This window comes from Carlito syrichta, unplaced genomic scaffold (assembly GCF_000164805.1).
Source record: "Carlito syrichta isolate Samal-C Ts95f unplaced genomic scaffold, Tarsius_syrichta-2.0.1 Scaffold304715, whole genome shotgun sequence".
In the NCBI taxonomy this organism is placed as follows: domain Eukaryota; kingdom Metazoa; phylum Chordata; class Mammalia; order Primates; family Tarsiidae; genus Carlito; species Carlito syrichta.
In genome coordinates this window covers 42,363-62,469 of record NW_007248811.1, presented here as the reverse complement: position 1 = coordinate 62,469, position 20,107 = coordinate 42,363, and the positions used below count along the sequence as shown (strand labels likewise).

The 20,107-nt window shown below is 42.1% G+C and overlaps 1 protein-coding gene across 1 annotated transcript in view; it reads left to right on the top strand.

The window, feature by feature from the left end:
- The window catches only part of CTPS2 (CTP synthase 2), a gene marked incomplete at its 3' end in the record, with an annotated part of 88,830 nt that overhangs the window by 28,905 nt on the left and 39,818 nt on the right, over window positions 1-20,107 (top strand). The window contains exons 9-14 of the mRNA XM_021713756.1: window positions 3,495-3,646; window positions 7,685-7,817; window positions 11,712-11,800; window positions 13,007-13,101; window positions 15,568-15,630; window positions 15,733-15,776. Coding sequence (XP_021569431.1) covers window positions 3,495-3,646; window positions 7,685-7,817; window positions 11,712-11,800; window positions 13,007-13,101; window positions 15,568-15,630; window positions 15,733-15,776 — 576 coding nt within the window. The remainder of the gene's footprint in view (window positions 1-3,494; window positions 3,647-7,684; window positions 7,818-11,711; window positions 11,801-13,006; window positions 13,102-15,567; window positions 15,631-15,732; window positions 15,777-20,107) is intronic.

Genomic DNA, 20,107 nt, shown 5'->3' with positions numbered 1-20,107 from the left:
CAATAAATGAAAAAATTTGTCAGGCATGATAGCACATGCGTATAGTTCAAGTTACTTGGAAGGCTGAGGCAGAAGGAACACCTGAGCCCAGCAGGTCGAGGCTATAGTGGCCGTGAGCGTGCCACTGCATTCCAGCCTGTGTGACAAATTAAAAAAAAACAATCAAAAAAACGCCATATTCGGTTACCAACAAATATGTTACAAGCTATTATCTCAGAATATGGGCAACAGTGAGACTCTGATTCTAAAAAAAAAAAAAAAAAATTATTGCCGGACAGCCAAGCAGGAGACAAGAGATATTTCTCAAATCTGCCTTCCTGATAAATTTTAGACTCGGGCTTTTAGAGATAATTTGGCAGGCAGGAGGATAGGGAACAGACACTGCTGATTGGTTGGGGATGAAGTCATGGGGTGCCAAGATTATCTTTGTGCACAGAGCCATGGGGATTGGGACTGGTCTAATTAGCTTGGTGCAAATCATGGACTTGGGTGGGACCAGTTGGTCTATCAAAATGCAAAGTCTAAAAATATCTGAGAGGCTTTACAGTAGCAACTGGGGAAGTTACAAGTCTTGTGACTCCCAGTGACCTGACTCCTGAGCAGTAAGCCATTATAGAGAAGCAGCCTAAGGGATGATGGCTGGTTACCATGGTTGGTTAGCATTTACCTTATACCTCTGCCTATACCTTTACAGAAAGGTGTGCAGGAGGCCAGTGAAACTCCTGGATGCCATCAGGGAGATGTGCAGGACCTCAGGCTCATTGTTTAAGGGAAAATCAGTTTCATCAATCTTCTTGTGGGCAACTTTCATCTAGGGTCAGGACATGAAGATAATCAATTATTAGTGACTGCTTTCTATTGAAGCAACTATGTATGAGCAAGAAAGAAGGCACAGTTAGAAACAGAACTTAGAAGCAACAGATTTGTTAACTTTTTTTTTTTGGTGGAGTCAGAGTCTCACTTCATCACTCAGGTTGGAGTGCAGTGGCATGACCACTGCTCACTGCAGCCTCAAACTCCTGTGCTCAGGCAATCCTTTCACCTCAGCCTCCCTAGTAGCTTAGACTACAGGTATGTGCCACCATGCCAGGCTAATTTTTTTTTCTTATTCACCACTATATTAAAAAGGAAAATTAAAAAAAACTTTTTAATAGAGATGAGGTCTTACTATGTTGCCCAGGCTTGTCTTGAACTCCTGGGCTCAAGTGATCCCTCTGCCTCGACCTCCCAAAGTGCTGGGATTACAGACATGAGCCACCATGCCTGGTCAACTTTTAGCTTTACCTGCAACTTTGCAGGACTCAGGTCTTTTCCTCAGATTTTGCCCTGTGACTCTATATTAATTTTTTTTTTTTTTTGAGTTGGTGTCTCACTCTGTCACCCAGACTGGAGTGCAGTGGCCGCTTCCGGCCACTGCAGCCTCGACCTGCTGGGCTCCGGCGATCCTTCCGCCTCAGCTTTCCGAGTAGCCGGAATTACAGGTGCGTGCTACCACGCCCGGCTAATTTTTTAATTTTATTGTAGAGATGAGGTCTCGCCTGCCCAGGCGGGTCTCGAACCTGCGGGCTCAGGCAATCCACTCACCTCAGCCTCCCGAAGGTGCGGGATTACAGGCTGAGCCACTGAGCCCAGCCCTGTATTAATTTTATATGGGCAGTTTCAGACTGAACGCAGAGTTGGCATAACATTTTTTGGCATTTGCTTAGGATGTGGCAGATCCTCAAATACCTGCAAGTAGCCCCTTGGATGTACTTGAGAGGTTATGGAAAGCCCATTAAGGTAAGCGTGAAAAATGACCACGGCTAGGCACCTCCTGGAATTTAAAGGTGCCTGTCTCCTCCGGCAAGTATGATTAATTTTTCTGTGGTCAACGTGTGCTTGTAAATTTATCCAAATGAAGGGAACAGGGAACAAGGTTGCAGCCAAAAGCAACTACGTTAGCAGCAACAATGAATGAATGAACAAACCTCATACACACACTTAGAAGACAAGATGTGTGTATTCAGTGTTACTACTTGGACCCAGACTTAGAGGATGGTACCTTGGGCAAGAATTGTTGGGTACTGACATATAAAACATCTATATTTCAACAGCAATTCTCTGACACCAGCTGGGAATCTTGCCATTCAATTCTGACATTACCCAGTGTGAGCAACTGACACACAGGTTTAAGGGCTCAATCCCTTATAAGACTGCCCCCCTCTTCAGACACCTGCCACAAGTTTCCAGTGTCCCCAAGCTGGGCTAATTTTTTTTTCTTGTTCACAACTTTATGAAAAAGGAAAATTAAAAAAATTGGTTTTTGTGGGGATGAGGTCTTGCTATGTTGCCCAGGCTTGTCTTAAACTCCTGGGCTCAGGTGATCCCCCTGCCTCGGCCTCCCAAAGTGCTGGTATTACAGACATGAGCCACCAACTTGACTATAAATTTGGGGCTTCCCATAATCCTCTCAGGTTTGATAGTTCACTAGAGTGACCTACAGAGCTTAGAAAAGTGCTATATTTACAATTACCGTTAAGCTAAAGGGTGTAAATGAAAAGCCAGATAAAGAGATACAGAGGGCAAGGTCTAGGAGGGTCCTGAGCACAGGAACTTTTTGTTGAGTCAAAGTGTGCTGCCCTCCTGGTACCTTCATATATTCACCAACCAGGGACCTCCCCTGAGCCTTGGTCTCCAGAGTTTTTATTGAGGTTTTATTGTATAGGCATGACTGATTGACTCATTGGCCACATGTTTGTTTTTTGGTTTTTCTTTTTGAGTTGGAGTTTCACTCTGTTGCCCAGGCTGGAGTGCAATGGCATGCTCACGGCCACCATAGCCTTGACCTGCTGGGCTCAGGCCATCCTTCCACTTCAGCCTTCCAAGCAGCTGGAACCACAGGCATGCGCCACCATGCCCAGCTAATGTTTTGATTTATTGTAGAGATGAGGTCTCACCAAGTTGCCCAGGCTGGTCTCAAACCCATGGGCTTAGGCAATCCTCTCACCTTGGCCTCCCAAAGTGCTGGGATTATAGACGCCCAGTGGCCACATGTTTGAACTCAATCTCTAGCCACCTTTCCCTTCCCAGAGGTCAGGTCAATGGCCGAAAGTTCTAGCTCTCTAATCACTTGGTTTTTCTTAGCCCCATCCTCAAGCTATCTGGGGCCACCAGGAGTCACTTTATTTTGCATAGCAAAGACATTCTTATCACTCAGGAAATTCTGAGGGTTTTTGAAGCTGTGGGCCAAGAACTGGGGGAAAACCTAATATACATTTAATTATTCGATAGCATCAATGGTTCCAGGCATAGGATAGTGAATTCAAAGAGTTTTGTAATTAGATAAAACTAACCTTGTGTTAATTCTGACTCTTGTTTAAGTAGCTGGGTTTTCTTGTTCTTTTTAAAAAATATCAATATGAATAAACTGCCAGTCTCTGTGAGTTTTGTCTCATCCTTGTGGCATATTTGAGTCGATCCACCTAAATATGAATGTTTTTCTCATCATCGATTAGGTCATATGTATCCATGATGTTTCTTCCACATACCGAGTGCCTGTGCTTTTGGAAGAACAAGGCATTGTTAAATATTTTAAGGAGAGATTAGACCTGCCCATTGGTGATTCTGCAAGTAATTTGCTTTTCAAGTGGAGAAATATGGCTGACAGGTAAGCGAAAGGAATTATTTATATACTCTTTAATAATTCTTGAGTTTGGGGGTAAGACTAAGAACTGCTTTAAAGGATAAGCATGTTGTCTTTGACAGTCTGTTTTGATCTGGATATACTTAAAGATATAGTACATTGATATGGTGTTTCACTGTATTCTTTGAAGATTTCTGAAACTTTTGATTTTGTTTTACTTAAACCAAAGTTAATTGAATTGGATTCTGAATCGAATTTGGATTGTGAAAGGAATTTTTTTTAGATTCCAGAAGGATTTTATTTATTTATTAGATTATTTTTTAGTTTCTGAACATTTTAAACAGTTGTAAATGTTGCAGGATTTTTATCTCTTTAATTTTTTTGAGAAAGCAGGATTTATTGAGAGGACAGAAAAGCTTCCAGAGTGGGAGGGGACCCAAGGGGGTTGCCCAATTTTTTATTTTGTTTTGTTTGTTTCTAAGGTTAGGCTAACATTTCCTAAAGAAAATTCTTTTGAATGGAAAGCTTTGGCTATGCCATTATTGTTCCACCTTGTAGTTATTAACTATTCAGCATCATTCCTACAATTCCTAATAGATTTTAGCTTTCAGATAACTATATTAATTTAAGCAAAGTTTGTCTAACTTGAAATCATATGGATAGCTGGGTGTGGTAGTGCATGCCTGTAGTTCTGGCTTCTTGGAAGGCTGAGGCAGAAGGATCGCTGGAGCCCAGCAGGTTGAGGCTGTGGTGGCCGGGAGTGTGCCACTGCACTCCAGCCTGGGCAACAGAGTGAGACTCCAACTCAAAAAAATAAAAATAAAATAAACCATATGGAAATTAAGCTGGGCACAGTGACACATGCCTATAGTTCCAGCTATTTGGGAAGCTGAGGTAGGTGGATTGCTTGATGCCAGGAGTTCAAGGTCAGCCTGGGCAATATAGTGAGACCCTGTCTTTCATTAAAAAAAAAAAAGGAAGGTAAGTCCCTGTCACTTGTTTCCATTTACTCAATATAGTTCAGGCGGGACTCTACAGTCCTAGGCTGCCTGACTTCTTGTGCAGCTTAGGTTAGACGCAGTAGGTGCAATAGATTCAGAGCCTACCTCCTCCTTTTACTAGCTGTATGAGTTTGGGGAGTTACTTAACCTCTCTGGGTTTGTTCTACCATTCAAGTATAATGAGGCTACTAGTACCCACTTAGTGGCGATTATAAGAGAAAATGTGAGGACTTAACATTGAGTCAGGCACTAAGTATTAGTTGCTTATGTTGGTAATAATAATTGAAATGATTTGATGGTGAGAAAATCATTGCCCTTGGTAGATGACTAATCCGATTTAAGTTCTCTGGCTCTTTCACTTAAAATTTTAAAAAATGCTTCAGACTTTCTGAGGCAGGTAGAATCAGGAATAGAGTGCAGTTTCTGAGCTTAGATACTCTAATAAATGGTGATACGATGAAGTCCCCGCCCTCCAGAGTATTGAAGGAATCAGTCATTTTGTGGTAATTTTCTGAGTAGCTTAGGGCTAATCCTCTTTAAGCACTAGAAGTTTTAATACTTTAGTTCTTTTTATTGGAAATAACTCTAAAATTTACTCTATGCTTTTATGCTTTTTAAAGCTAAATGTTTAGTCTTTGTCTTAGTTTCCTGTGGCTGCCATAACAAATAACCATAAACTCGGTAGCTTAAAACAACAGAAACTTATTCTCTCACAGTAATGGGGGTCAGAAGTCCAAAATCAAGGCACCCACAGGATTGGTTCCTTCTGTCCCACCCAGGCCTCTCTCCTCGCTTCGGATGGCTGCTGGCAATCCCTGATATTCCTTGGCTGTGGCCCTATCACTCCTGTCTCTGTCTTCCCTTCATGTCACTTTCTCTCTTCTCTTCTTTTATAAGGATGCTAGTCACTGAACTTTGGGCTTGCCCTAATCCAGAATGATCTCATCTGGAGAGCCTTAACTTAATTGCATCTGCAGAGACCCTTTTTCCAAACAAGGTCACATTCACAGGTTCTGGGGGACACGTTTTTTAGGGGGGCCGTCATTCAGCTACTATCTTCAAGCAAAGGCATGATGTTGTGCATTAGTCCCTCTGTATCATGTTGGTGGTGACACTAGTTAATTGATAATAGTGGTGTAGGGTGTCCATTCTATAGCTCCTGTCCAATCAGTACAGCCTATGGAAAGATGCAAGGAAGCAAACAGAGGTCAGAGGGGCAGCCTCCATCATGGAGGCCCAGTGCTGCGCAGAGGCCAGGGGGTCCTTGGTTACACCAAGGGAATGCTTGCCTGGGACCCCAGGCCAAGGTGGGGATGCCCCTCCACCTCTTGCCCTTTACTTCCCTTGGAACCTGCTTGTAGGGGATGGGCCTGCAAAGTGGACTCCCCCTCCCCTTCCCATAGCTGCTCCAGTAGTATTAGATGCTTGCCTTAACTCAGTGATGGCAGATGGCTGAGTGGGGCATATGAAGAAGATGCTTGGCTGCTCTGGAAAGTGCAGGTCTGAGAGAGAAAGGGAGCAAGAGGGCTGGGCCCAGCACACCTTCTTGCCGCAGTCCCCTCCCCAGTATGTGGATAGATAGCCAGTAGACTCACCTGTCTCACCTGCCTTCCAGTGACTCCTTTTCCCCTGGAAAGACTAGGCATGAGTGAGAAGAAGGAGGAACATGTGACATTGACTTCAGTGCTGCTTCTTTCTGGTCTATGGAGGATGGAAAAGGGGGTGAGGCCCAGGCCCAGCTGTGACTGCCTTCCTCTGACCTCAGCTTTGATACTTGGCCTGCTGTCAGCCTGCTTGTCATTACCTGTATCCTTCACGGAGAGGTGTTGTGAGGCTCGGACAGCTACAAAATCTCCAGGACAACATAAAATGAAGCAGGGAGTTAAAGAGTTGACAACCTTCTCTCAGCTACTTTAGTTACCTTCCTAGAGAGTCACCTTTCCTATCAGATTTGACTTCTTAGCTTCTTGTGCCTTTTTCTCCACGTTGCCTGTTGGCGATCACATGTCTCCCGCGTTCTTTGCAGATGTTGATCTGGAAGAGGGATGTTCCTCATCACCGTAACATTTTTCTAAGGTGTTTGGGGAAGGGTTTGCTTCAAAGCCCTAAAACATTTCCAAACCCAAGATGACATTTCCACATACTTAATACCAGACCAGATATTTTTCATGTTCTTCAAACAGATTTCCAGAGAAAAGCAACACTAAAGATTGTGTCTCTAATGGTAAAATTTGATTGAGGGTCTTCTGTAGAATGGAGTTTTTCTCATAAAAATGATCTAAATGGCTTATGGTATTTTAAATCGTTCTCTTAGCACCATTCTTCAGGCATGCCATGAATAACCAGACTTTTGTAGGCCAGCTGGGAATGTAACAATTTTAAATGTAGACACTTTGAATGCATTTTCTTATACAATGTCACCTTACTAAGTTAATATTGGAATGTTTCCTATTGACACGCAGAATGCATTTTCTAATACAATGTCACCTTATAAACTAATTTAAGAACAGCTCATGTTTACGAGATGGTGATGGCTTTTCAATTTTTTATTTTTAATGCTTTTAACTTTTTCTCTAATATAATCTCTCAAATTTATATCTGTACCTGCTTATGTAAGCCTACATTAGGATTTCTTATGATTTTGAAATCTGTTTGGATAATATATATACACTTTTTTTTTTTGTAGAGACAAAGTCTTGCTTTGTTGTCAGGCTGGAGTACAGTGGTGTGATCATAACTCGCTGTAGCATTGACCTCCTGGGCTCAAGTGATCTTCCTGTCTCAACTTTTTGAGTAGCTGAGACTACGGGTGTGTGCCACCATGCCCAGTTAATTTTTTTAAAACATTTTAAATTTTTTAGAGATGGGGTCTTGCTGTGTTGTCCAGGCCAGTCTCAAACTCCTGGCCTCAAGTGATCCTCCTGCCTCAATCTCCTGAGTAGCTGGGACTATAGCTGCTCTTAAGGAAAAAGTGCCTTGGAATAAGAGCGGTGGCTACCATTGTTATGTTTGTGATATTCTGTTACATGCATATAACCTTTGAGCTTTTCTTCCTCCCCAGGTATGAAAGATTACAGAAAACATGTTCCATAGCCCTGGTTGGCAAATACACCAAGCTCAGGGACTGCTACGCCTCTGTGTTCAAAGCCCTTGAACACTCAGCCTTGGCCATCAACCACAAGTTGAATCTGATGGTGAGTCCTGTTCTTGTTTTCTGGCTGTTTCAATCATTCACACCAATATCTCATGTCCACAGAGGCAGGTTATGTTGAAGGGTCCCTAAGACCACCCCCAGGATCCATGATTCACCAGGACGCATTGGACTCAGCATGTAGTCATCCTCATGGCTAAGATTTATTGTAGTCAAAGAATACAAAGCAGAATCAGCAAACAAAACAGTCTCACAGGATGAAGTCTCAGAGAAACTGGACACAAACTTCCTTCCCACTGGTGGAATCTTGTAAATTGAGTTTAATTTTCCCAGCCAGTTGAGATAATATGTGCTAAGTGCCATCTACCAGGGAAGCTCACAAGACTCAGCATCCAGGGTTTTTACTGGGAGCTTGTCACATGGGTACTCTCTGCTTAGCATATACCAAAATTCCAGACTTCCAGGAGTAAAGCAGGCCCAGCAGAAACCATGCTGTTTAGGTGCATGTTTAGGCAACATGAGCCACTCTTACCAGTTCTTAGAATGGTGGGAACCCTCCTGACATCCGAGTTTCCAGACACCAGTCAAGGACCAGTCTTGTAGCAGGCCTTTTTGAGGATAACTGTCTGGCCTGCTGGCCTGCTGTATTAACTTTTTTTCTACATGCAAGTTTTTGTTGTTGTTGTTGTTGTTTTAGAAAGCAGAATTTATTGAGAGGACAGAAAAGCTCCAACAGTGGGAGGGGACCTGAGGGGGTTACCCTTCTGCATGCAAGTTTAAAGCACGTTTATGAAATTAGCTTTTGCATATTCAAATAAGGGAGCATACTCTTTTAAGTACATTGTATTTGCTTAACAAGAAAGTAATAGAATACTGTTTCCCATTAGCATTGGAATGGAATCCAGGTTTTTAAAATGCCATATTCCCCTTTCTAACTGGAAAACAGTGATTATTTGTTTTTTAAAATCAGTATTATGGGATAACAGAGGTGGAGTTATATAGATATAGCTTGACTATATTCTTTGTCTTTGACTATATTCTTTGTCAGGTATAGTAGTACGGTATAAAACATTTCAACAAAGCATAAATGTAAAATGCAGAAAGCAGATTCCTCCTCTCTGAAATCCCACTCCTCTTTTGTCATCCAGGCTGGAGTGCAGTGGTGTGATCATAGCTCACTGCAGCCTCAAACTCCTGGCCTCAATTGATCCTTCTGCCTCGGTCTCAGCCTCCTGAGTAGCAGGGACTATAGGCATACACCACTTCTGCCTGCCTGAGTTTTTAAAAAAATTTTTTGTAGAGATGAAGTCTCACTGTGCTTGTTGTCCAGGCTGGTCTCAAACTCCTGGTATCAAGCAATCTTCCCACCTTGTCTTCCCAAAGCACTAGAATTATAGGAGTGAGCCATCACACCTGGACCATACCTTTCTCTCTCTATACATATGTATCTCACATTTATATTTCATGATATTTGATATGGATTTAAGCAAGCCTTATCATCTTGATTTAAATTGGCAAAAACTTTGTATAATGAGTAGAAAGATCCATTTATATGTTAAAGAAATATAGTGACTTCTACTTTGACACCAGCTTAAGACCTAGCTGACTTTCTTTCTTCTCTTTTTAGCCTTCCTTCTTTCCTTTTTTTCTTCTCTTTTTTTTTTAAGACAAGATATCACTCTGTCACCCAGGCTGGATGCAGTGGCACTATTATGGCTCACTGTAGCCTTGACTTCCTGAGCTCAGGTGATCCGTCTGCCTCAGCCTCCTGAGTAGCTGGGACTACAGTGGCGCACCACCATGCCTGGCTAATTTTTAACTTTTTTTTGTAGAGGCAAGGTCTCACTATGTTGCCCAAGCTAGTCTCGAACACCTGGGCTCAAGCAATCCTCCCACTTCGGCCTCCCAAAGTGCTGGGATTATAGGCATGAGCCACCACACCTGGCCCAGGCTCCTTTCCTAATCACTTTTTATTTTTGACTTTCCAAGCAATAGTTCACTTTCTGTTCCTAAAGGAAAACAACAATAGAAAAATTACCATGACACAAATTTTATAAAGTCTCTAAAATTTTGTATCTTAAGATGTATTCAGATAGTCATTTTTAGGAAAGAAATACTAAAATAATATAGATGTATAGGGACTGATGTGTAGTAGGAGCTAATGTGCATGATGCTTCATCTCATGAAATCATTCATATTCGCTCCTAGTAAGTACTGTTTGAACTGTGACTCTGTCGTATTCCTTCTAAAGCCATGTTATGTCTGTTTTCCTCTCCTGGCTCACTGCAACAACTTCCTACTGGTTTCTAGCACTAGTCTTCCCTCTGTTTGCCACATTGGACCAGAGCGGTCTTTCTAAAATCACACTCGTTTCTCTCTGTTTCTGTCATTCCCTTACATAAGACCTTTCAATGGTGTCTTAATCTGTTCGGGCTGCTATAACAAAGTACGATAGACCGGGTGGCTCAAAAACAACTGCCATTTCTCTCTCACAGTTCTGAAGGCTGGGGGTCTGAGATCAGGGTACCAGCATGGCTGGGTTCTGGAGAGGACCCTCTTCTGGGGTCAGACTGCCAACTACTGATTATATCATCATGTGGCAGAAAGGACAATAGAGGTCTCTGGAGCCTTTCTTTCTTTTTTAAGTTTTTTTTTTTTTTTAATTGTAGAGACGAGGTCTTGCCAATAGAGACGAGGTTTCCCAGGCTGGTCTTGAACCCTTGGGCTCAAGCAGTCCTCTCTCCTCTGCCTCCCAAAGTGCTGAGATTATAGGTGTGAGTCACGCCCGGACTTTTTTTTTTTTAAGTTTTAAAACAAAGTTTATTAACGAGAAGAGAAGAAAGAGAGGACAGGTGAAAGATTCATACCAGAAAGACCTGGCACAGGCAAATTTCTCTTTTGAAACAGAAAGACTGCCCTCTTGGGCCTTTCTGTTTAAAAAGAAATTTTTTTTTGAGTTGAGAGGTCTCACTCTATTGCCCAGGCTGGGGTGCAGTGGTACAATCACAATCATAGCTCACTGCAGACTTGACCTCCTGGGTTCAGGCAGTCCTTCAGCCTCAGTGTCCTGAGTAGTTGGGACCACAGGCATGTGCTACCACACTCAGTTATATTTTTTGCTTTTTGTAGAGATGGAGTCCCACTATGTTGCCCAGGCTGGTCTCAAACTCCTGGGCTCAAGCAATCCTCCCGCCATGGCTGCCCAAAGTGTTGGGATTACAGGTGTGAGCCACTGCACCAGCCTGGGGCCTTTTTAATAAGGACACTAATCCCATTCATGAAGCCTTTGCCCTTTTGTCCTAATTAGCTTCCAGAGGTCATACATCCTAATACCATCCCCTTGGGAGTCTGGATTTCAACATTGTGAATCATGGGGAGAGGACACAGACTTTGAGACCATTGCAAGTGGCTTTAGGTGTAAACTCCATCATGGCTTTTAAGTCTCGCCCGTTGCTTCCCCCTAACCAATCAGGTCTTTTCTCCCATTGCTGAGTGGAGCCTCTTTGGAAGGTCCCACTTTCTTACTCTTTCTTCTGAGGTTTCATACACACGCTTCCTTCACCTGAGATTTTACTCAACACGCACACACATGCTTATCCTACCTCCACTCATCCTCAGGACTTAGCTTCTCAGACATCTCCCCAGCGCTCTTCTCTGATGTCGCTTTCCCTTCTTTCCTCCACTGTCCAGGTCTAGATGAGATGTGGCCCCATCGTAGCCTTTGTCACACTATGGTGTAGATGACTGTTTATTCAGTTTCTTAATCTCTCTGAAAGATTATAAGAGCTACAAGGCAGAGACTGTGTTTTTCCATCCTCAGTGCTCAATGCAGTGTTTTCATAATAAGTAATTATTGAATAATTGTGTCAGATGGCTCTAGTGTTTTTGAGTATTTATTTTTCTTAAATGCTCCTTTGATCTGTTGGATGTTTTTTAGTACATAGACTCCATTGATCTGGAGCAGATCACTGAAACTGAGGACCCTGTGAAATTCCACGAAGCTTGGCAGAAGCTATGCAAAGCTGAGTGAGTATCAGTTCCTGTCTACACCAGTTAGGACAATGCCATTATGCTTTTCCCATCCAATTCAGTTTTACCCTAACTGCTTATTTCTGTGTATTTTGAAAGGTAATTGGAGTACTTGTGGTCTTTGCTGAATGTGTACTGCATTGCTTTGAAACGTGCCGTGTTAATCTTGGTGGCATGTGCAGTGGAAATGATCTTATTTGGGGAGGATGGGGATACTGTATTGGAGGGAAAGTGTGTTGATTCTACTGAAAGATGCAGAGATGAATCTTACATATACAAAGTTAAAGTATAAGAATGACGACTGTCCTCTCTGGATTATATTTTCTTTTCCACAGTTTGATTCTAGGTTTTATTTTGTAAGTAATTGACAGAACTCTTGGGGGCAGCATTGCATCGTGAGGGTAGCATAAACCTTCTGTTGTTTTTTCTCTTGAATTTGGTGTTTGCCTACAAGGTCTCTAAAAGATCTTCTCGCCAGGAAATTTTCATTTGCTAAAATACTTAATTAGCAATTGAAATCTTAGACTGATTTTTACCAATTTAGCTCTTTCTGATAATATAAGAGATATTAACATTTTTTGTAGTAGTGCTTTTTTTTGAGTCAGGATCTCACTATGTCACTCAGGCTGGAGTGCAGTGGCATGATCATGGTTTACCACAGCTTCGACCTCCTGGGCTCAGGTGATCTTTCTGCCTCAGCCTCCTGAGTAGCTGGGACTACAGACGTGTGTCACCATGTCTGACTAATTTTTTGATTTTTTTTGTAGTCCAGGCTGTTCTGAAACTTTTGGATTCAAGCAGTCCTCTTGCCTCAGCCTCCCAAAGTGCTGGGATTACAGGCATGAGCCACCGCTCCTGGCCTGTAGTAGTGCTTTGAAAGAACTTTAGCCTATTTTTACTCTGATTCTTCTCCCAGTGGCATTCTTAGTTGAACTGAGTTTCCCAGTTACTATGCTCTGATGCCACAAAGACTTACCAGAAAATTGAAGTCAGTTGTAAGAAATTGTCACAACTTCTTCATAACACTGTGAGGATTTCAAAAAGTAAGTTTAGGATGTGAAATCATGTAATCGATTCTGAAAATAAACCTTGAGCATATTCACTAGTGATTGCGCCAAGCATTGCATGAATGGCTGAAAACACCAGTTTTAAAAATAAAAATAATGGATAGTCAAATTTACCCTCATTTTATGTTGATTTTAGTGGTATTCTTGTGCCTGGAGGCTTTGGAATCAGAGGAACATTGGGAAAACTCCAGGCGATTTCTTGGGCAAGGACAAAGAAGATTCCTTTTCTGGGTAAAACTCATGTTTACTGATCCTAACAATGAATCAATTAAATTTTTGACACCTAATGGGGTAACACTGAAAGTTTGTTATCATGAAGGTGTGCACTCAGATTTGAAAGTTCAGATGCCAAATAGTCTGTCATAGGGGTCAGGAAACTATATTCCAAATCTGGCTCATGGCCTGTTTTTATAAATCAAGTTTTATGGGAACACAGCCACACCAATTTTTTGCATGTTGACTACGGCTGCTTTTGTGATACAATGTCAGAATTTGAGACCCTATGACCTACAAAGCCTGGAATCTTTTTTTTTTTTTTTTCAGGACCAAGAGATTTATTAAAAGGGTTGTTACAGAGGGGATCTGTAACGGAAAAAAAGAAAAGAGAGAAAGAGAGAGTAAGAGAGAGAGAGGAAGTGGGAGAGAGAGAGGCAGGGAGAGAGCTGCAGAGAGGGAGAGAGCAACAGAGAGACGGAGAGCTGGAATCTTTACAGAAAGATTCTATCTGATTCTTTACAGAAAACGTTTGTCATCCTAGGAGAACTAGCTGTTCTTTTGCCTGGGCTAGCAAGAGGCTCAGAAAAGTCTCTGTCTGCACCTGCTCTTACCTTCTCCGATCTCCACCCCAACCCATCCCCTTACCACTTCAAGCAGAGACCCATTCAACAGAACTCCACAGTGTCTTTCTGATAAGAAAACGTGTTTCAGTTGAAACGTACGTTTATTCTGGAAAAGAGAATACAAAAAGACCATCTGATGTCATGAGATCAGTTCTGTTAAAATTTGGTAGAGTTGGGGCTTTTTAATGCTTTTGTTAAAATTACAAAGTGTGACTTTCGTACCAGGGAAACAGATGAAACAGGGCCCTGATTTGGCAAGGGCAGCCCTGCAGTCAGGGGTTCAGGCAGGAGGGGGAAGCTGAGAGGCTGTGTTTCCCACTATGCAGTAGACAGCTTGGTGGGTTTATGAGCCCAGTGGATAGGCTTTTAATACCAGCAGATTGTGTATTTCCCTATTATCTGCTCCTTAATTAGCTTCCTAGATACTCTCCTCTTAGGATTTATTTTAAAAAGAGAATCCAGGAATGCTTACCTTGATACTTTGCTTTGCTTTACTGGTTTCAGCTTATCTGGGCCATTGTTTTCTTTTGATGTTACTTTCTAAACATGGCTAGTGTTCTTCAGATAATTTTAATGATATAGAATGGTGTTTGCAAGTCTTTTTTTTTTTTGAGTCAGAGGTCCCACTCTATCACTCAGGCTGGAGTACAGTGGCATGATCACGGCTCACCACAGCCTCAACCTCCTGGGCTCAGGCGATCCTTTCGCCTCAGCCTCCTGAGTAGCTGGGACCACAGACATGTTACCACCACACCTGGCTAATATTTTGATTTTTTTGTGGAGAAAAAGTCTTATTATGTTGCCTAGGCTGGTCTTGAACTCATGTGCTCAAGCAATCCTCCCGCCTCAGCCTCCTAAAGTGCTGGGATTACAGGTGTGAGCCGTCATGCCTGGCCAGGTCTTTAGCCTTCTCTTTAACACAGCATCTTTTGATGTCCCAGTCATACGGAGTTTGTGAAGTCCCCCAAAGCACTCAGCTGTTTCCTGCTTCTTAACTTTTGTTTTGGCATCACCAGTGTATCGATTGCCTCCCTGCTTTGTGTCCCTTGTATACCTCATATGTGTCTATAAAAGCATCTGGGATGATCCTTGGTATTTGCTTAGTGGAGAGACTTGCTGGGTCATAGTGACTGTGGAGCTGAGTCTGGGAGCATCCCTGTGACAACAGTCCTGGGTGACATAGTTCTCTGCCTTCCTTCATCACCAAGCACTCTGTTCAGTCCCATTCTTCATTTTATTTCCTGCTGCCCACTGCCCTCAAGGCCACCGTGGAGGCACCAACCACCTTCCTGTCCCCTACCCCCCACGCTCCCCAGCTGCTTTGCCCTCTAGTGAAGGTTATGGGGCTATTCTGTGGCTTAGCAGCCTGTGCTGCTTAGATCCTCTTGCCTTCTGGCCAAGTCCGTGTATGTGGCTGTGAGAGCTTGCGAAGAGGGAGTGGGAAGTCTCAGCCCAGGGAGACTCCCTCTTGAGTTGGGGTGCTGTTGGATGTCCTCTGAAGAAATCAAGCATTCTGGGACAGCCCTGCAGCCCACACAGATGCCCTGAAATAGGGGCATATCTGGAAGGCAGCAGATTTGCCCTTTGGATCCCACCCTCTCCTTTTCTGCCCCTTTCTGACTTCGCATTCCTGCTTCATCAGCTCCAGGCCTCAGGTTGCCCCTTGGTTGTCTAGCCCCCTGCCCTGCTCTCTGCCAGGAACTGCTCTGAGGAGACAGCAGGGAACAAAATAGGGAAGGTCTTGCTCTTTGGGAGTCTGCATTCTGGATGGGGGAGACAGGCAGTAAACAAATAAACAGAAAATATGAATAATTACAAAGTGTGTTTGTTTGCTTTGTATACGTGCTTTCTAAAATAGGAATTTGCCTTGGGATGCAGCTAGCAGTAATAGAATTTGCAAGAAACTGCCTTAACTTGAAAGGTAAGTTCGAGATTTACTAATAATTATTTATTTAAAAAATTTATCATTTCACATTTTTTAAGAAAGATTGGTGAATTACTGAACTCTTTTCTTAATCTTCAGATGCTGATTCCACAGAATTTGAGCCAAATGCCCCAGTTCCTGTAGTAAGTGGCTTATCTTTCTGGGTCCAGTCTTTGTTATTTGGTTCCTGGTTGTCACGTAAACTCCTACGAGGCTATTATTTTTTTCTCGATAGCACCAGAACATTTTTAATTATATATGAATTTTTAATTATCATTATTACTTTTACATCAAACCGCTTTGTACTTGATAGTCTATTTTGTCAGCTGTACCTTAAAGCCATAATCCTGGGCTGATTTCTTTTTGTTGTAGCTTTCAAGCTTAATGTTTAGTAAAGGATTAAATTGGCTGTGACAACAATTTATAACATCTACTATAAATAAATGAGCTGTCCTGTCTCTAGACTCATCCCCAGTCTGCCTATTTTCCACATTGCTGGTCATCTGTCTTTCTAAAACAAAAGTGACAACCATTCTGCGCTGATCCTTATCTTCTACCAATTCCTTTTCCCCTCAGATATTCAGCCCAGGATTCTTGGCTGAGTCTCATGCTCTGTCACCTGCTGCTTTGCTAATTTGTCCCATGACATTCCGATTTCTCTCATGCTTTGGGTTTTATGTTTGGACAGCCTGAACTTGATTTTTCAGATATAGCCTGAGTTTCCCTATACCTAAGATGTCCCCCTGCCTAAAATCTCTCTCCCCCTAGAATCTCAATAAAATCAATGAAGAATTTAATTAAAAACAATAACACCTCAGTTACCAACAGTTTCCTGTTCATCCCGGGAAGACATTCCTGACCTCTTTTCTTGTCTATGCCTTGTGCGCCTGCGCTATTGTGATCACCACTAATGGAACACTCTTTGCACATTGTAACTGGTCTTTAGTTTGCCAGTTTGCCAGCTGTCTGTGCACGCCCAACTGTGCCCTGGCTGCCGAGCACCCACCTCTAATGGAGCATGTGCCTCACAATTGTGATTTGCTTTCAAAAACAGCTTTATTGAGATATAATTCACATACCACAAAATGTAGCCATTTAAAGTATACACTCCAGTGACTTTTAGCATATCCACAAATCCGTGCAACCACGACCACAGTAGATTTTAGACCGTTTTCTTTTCTTTTCTTTTTTTTTTTTTTGAGTTGGAGTCTCACTCTGTTGCCCAGGCTGGAGTGCAGAGGCACACTCACGGCCACCGCAGCCTTGACCTGCTGGGCTCAGGTGACCCTTCTGCCTCAGTCTTCCAAGTAGCTGGAACTACAAGCGTGCATCACCATGCCTGGCTAATTTTTTTGATTTATTGTAGAGACCAGGTTTTGCCAAGTTACCCAGGCTGGTCTTGAACCCCTGGGCTCAGGCAGTCCTCTCACCTCTGCCTCTCAACATGGTGAGATTATAGGCGTGAGCCACTGTGCCTGTCTTAGACCATTTTCACTACTCCAGAAATAAACCCCACACTCCTTAACTGACACCTCAAAACCTCCTATCCTCCAAGTCCCAGGGAACCATTAATCTACTTTGTGTCTTTATAGGTGTGCCAATTCTAGCCATTTCATATAAGTGGAATAATACAATATGTAGCCTTTTGTCACTGGTTTCTTTTACTTAGCACAATGTTTTTAAGGTCTGTCTATGTTGTAGCATGTATCGGTATTTTGTTTCTTTTTGTTGGTGATTAATATTCCGTTGTGTGAACATGCCACATTTTATTGATCCATTCATCCATCGATTGGCATTTGGATTGTTTCTGCTATTTGGCTATTATGAATAATGCTGCTGTGAACATTCATGTGCAGATTTTTTTGTGGACATATGTTTTCATTTTATCTAGTAGTAGCATTGCTGGGTCATATGTTAATTTTATTTTTAACCCTTTGAGGAAGTGTCAGACTGTTTTCTAAAGTGGCTGCAACATTTTACTTTCCCACCAGCATCATGTGAGGGTCCCAATTTCTCCACATTCTTTGTCACATTTGCTATTGTTTGTCTTTTGATTATAGCTATCCTAGTGACATTTCTCTGTGGCTCTGATTTGCATTTCCCCATGACTAAGGATGTTGAACATCTTTTTGTATGTTTATTGGCCACTTGTATGTCTTCTTTGGAGAAATGTCCATTCACATTCTTTGCCCATTTTTAGATTGGGTTTTTGTATTTTTGTTATGGAGTTGTAAGAGTTCTTTATATATTCTAGGTATAAGTTCCTTATCAGGTATATTATCTGTGCTATTGACATTTGGGGCTAGATTATTCATTGTTACATGTGGGAACTGTCCTGTGTATTGCAGGATGTTTGACGGCATTCCTGGCCTTTACCACTAGATGCCAGTAGTACCCCTCTCCCCAATTGTGACACTAAAAATACTTCCATATGTTGCCAAATGTCCCCCAAGGGCAGGGGCAGCATTGCCCTGGTTGAGAACCACTGATTTAGAGAAATCTATCTATTCCTGTCCCCTCCAGCCTATTTTCTTGTCTCTCATGGCAACCATTAATTTTTTTTCTTGGTTTGTCTTTTCAGTTTTTAGATATAAGTAAAGCTATATGTTATTTGTAGCTCTCTCCCTTCTTAGATAAATGGTAGCGTACTCTGCACATATTTTTTTCCTGCCTTGCTTTTTTCACTTACCACTCTGTGCTGGAGATCACCCCATAGAAGGATATAGAAATATTCTTCACTCTTTTTTATAGCGTGCAATTCAAACCATAATGAACTATAACTTACCAGCCAGATGGTACTTTTAAGCCTTATGCTCAGAAGCCCTAATACCAATAAAGAGTTTCTTATGAGACTCTAATATAAACATATTTCCTGACTAATAGCTGAAATGGATGTGCCAGGAAAACTCAGGATTTTCTTTTCTAAGATATACTTTGGGACAGGAAGTTATTTTACCAGTAGGTGCCACTGCTAGATAGCTTTGGCAAAGTTAATTCCTTGATGATTGTTTCTCTCTCTTTCTGTGTACTTAAAAAAATTTTACACAGGGTAAAACAGTTAAGCCCTGCTGAAAAGATATAGAACTGCCTCTCATTTGCTTCCACCTCACCTCAGTTCCCTTCCCCAGAGGCAACTACCTTGATCAGTTTTTTTTAAAGAGATGGGGTCTTCTGTGCTGTCTAGGCTGTACTCCTAGGCTCAAGTGATCCTCCTACCTCAGTCTCCTAAGGAGCTGGGACTACAGGAGCCCAGCTGATCCATTTCTTTTGTTATTCGTCCAGAGATTGTGAGCATATGTATGTGTGTAAATGAGTGTGTGAGTTGTGTGTGTGTACACCCACCCACACATATGTATGTATGTGTTCCCTTTTTTAAAAAAACACATATGCTACCATGCTTGAGACACTGTTCCCACCTTGCTTTTTGTACTAATCGTACCACATCAATATGCAGGGATATCTTCCATATGCTTGCCTGTCTCTCATATTAAGGTTGTGCCCATTATTTTGCTACTTTAAATCATGTTACAAATGAGTGTCCATGTACATATGTCCTTGTACCCACACATGAACACATCCCCAGGGATAAATTCTTAGAAGGGGGATTGCTAAGTCAGAGGATATGTGCATTTTACATTTTGATGGCTCCTATACACATAAGTGAGATGAGAACAATAAAACCTAATTGCTATTGAGCATCTTTATGGGTTGCAATCAGTTTGTTGGAGAAAAATAGCCTGGAGAGCCAGCATTTGTGTTGATGGTGAGAAGTCTTATTAAAAAAAAAAGACTAAGGAGGTAGAATTTTACAGTAGCAAACACCATGAAGCCTGAAGAGTCACTTAAACTTGAGCAGATGACAATTAGTGGTGATGGTCATTCTGGCCCTTCCAGCTAAAAAAGTCAACAATATGGAAACCAGAAGCCTCCTTTAGGATACCTTTGCTGCTAAAATCTGTTTCATGAACCATCAGTGATTCTCCTTTGCATGAATGATGAGTGCTATGGCTGCTTATGAAATCAATAGAGACACTGGCATCCAGAACAGATCTAAGAGGAAGTCTCTTTCATATATAGAAAAGGAGAAGAAGATTTTTCTCTGAGGATTAAGGTAGACTCTTTCTGAGTCTCAAAGTGCCCAGGAGAGAATGAATGAAATTTGTTTTACTGTATCATTTCTCTGCTTAATCCACAAGGTGAATTAGAAGACTCTGGAACTTTACAGAATACTTAGGGTTCTACAGCAATTCTGTTTTTTTTTTTTTTTTTACCTGTTTCCGGGTAGTCTCAGTTGCCTTCCAGATGACGCTTACTAGGAACACAGCTGTTGCTGACTTACATTCTAACTTGTTATCAGTCACATGGCTACTGGTGACGTCCTTGACCCTGAATTTGACTTCTTTTTTTTTGAGTCTCACTCTGTCACCCAGACTGGAGTGCAGTGGCTGCTCCTGGTCACCGCAGCCTCGACCTG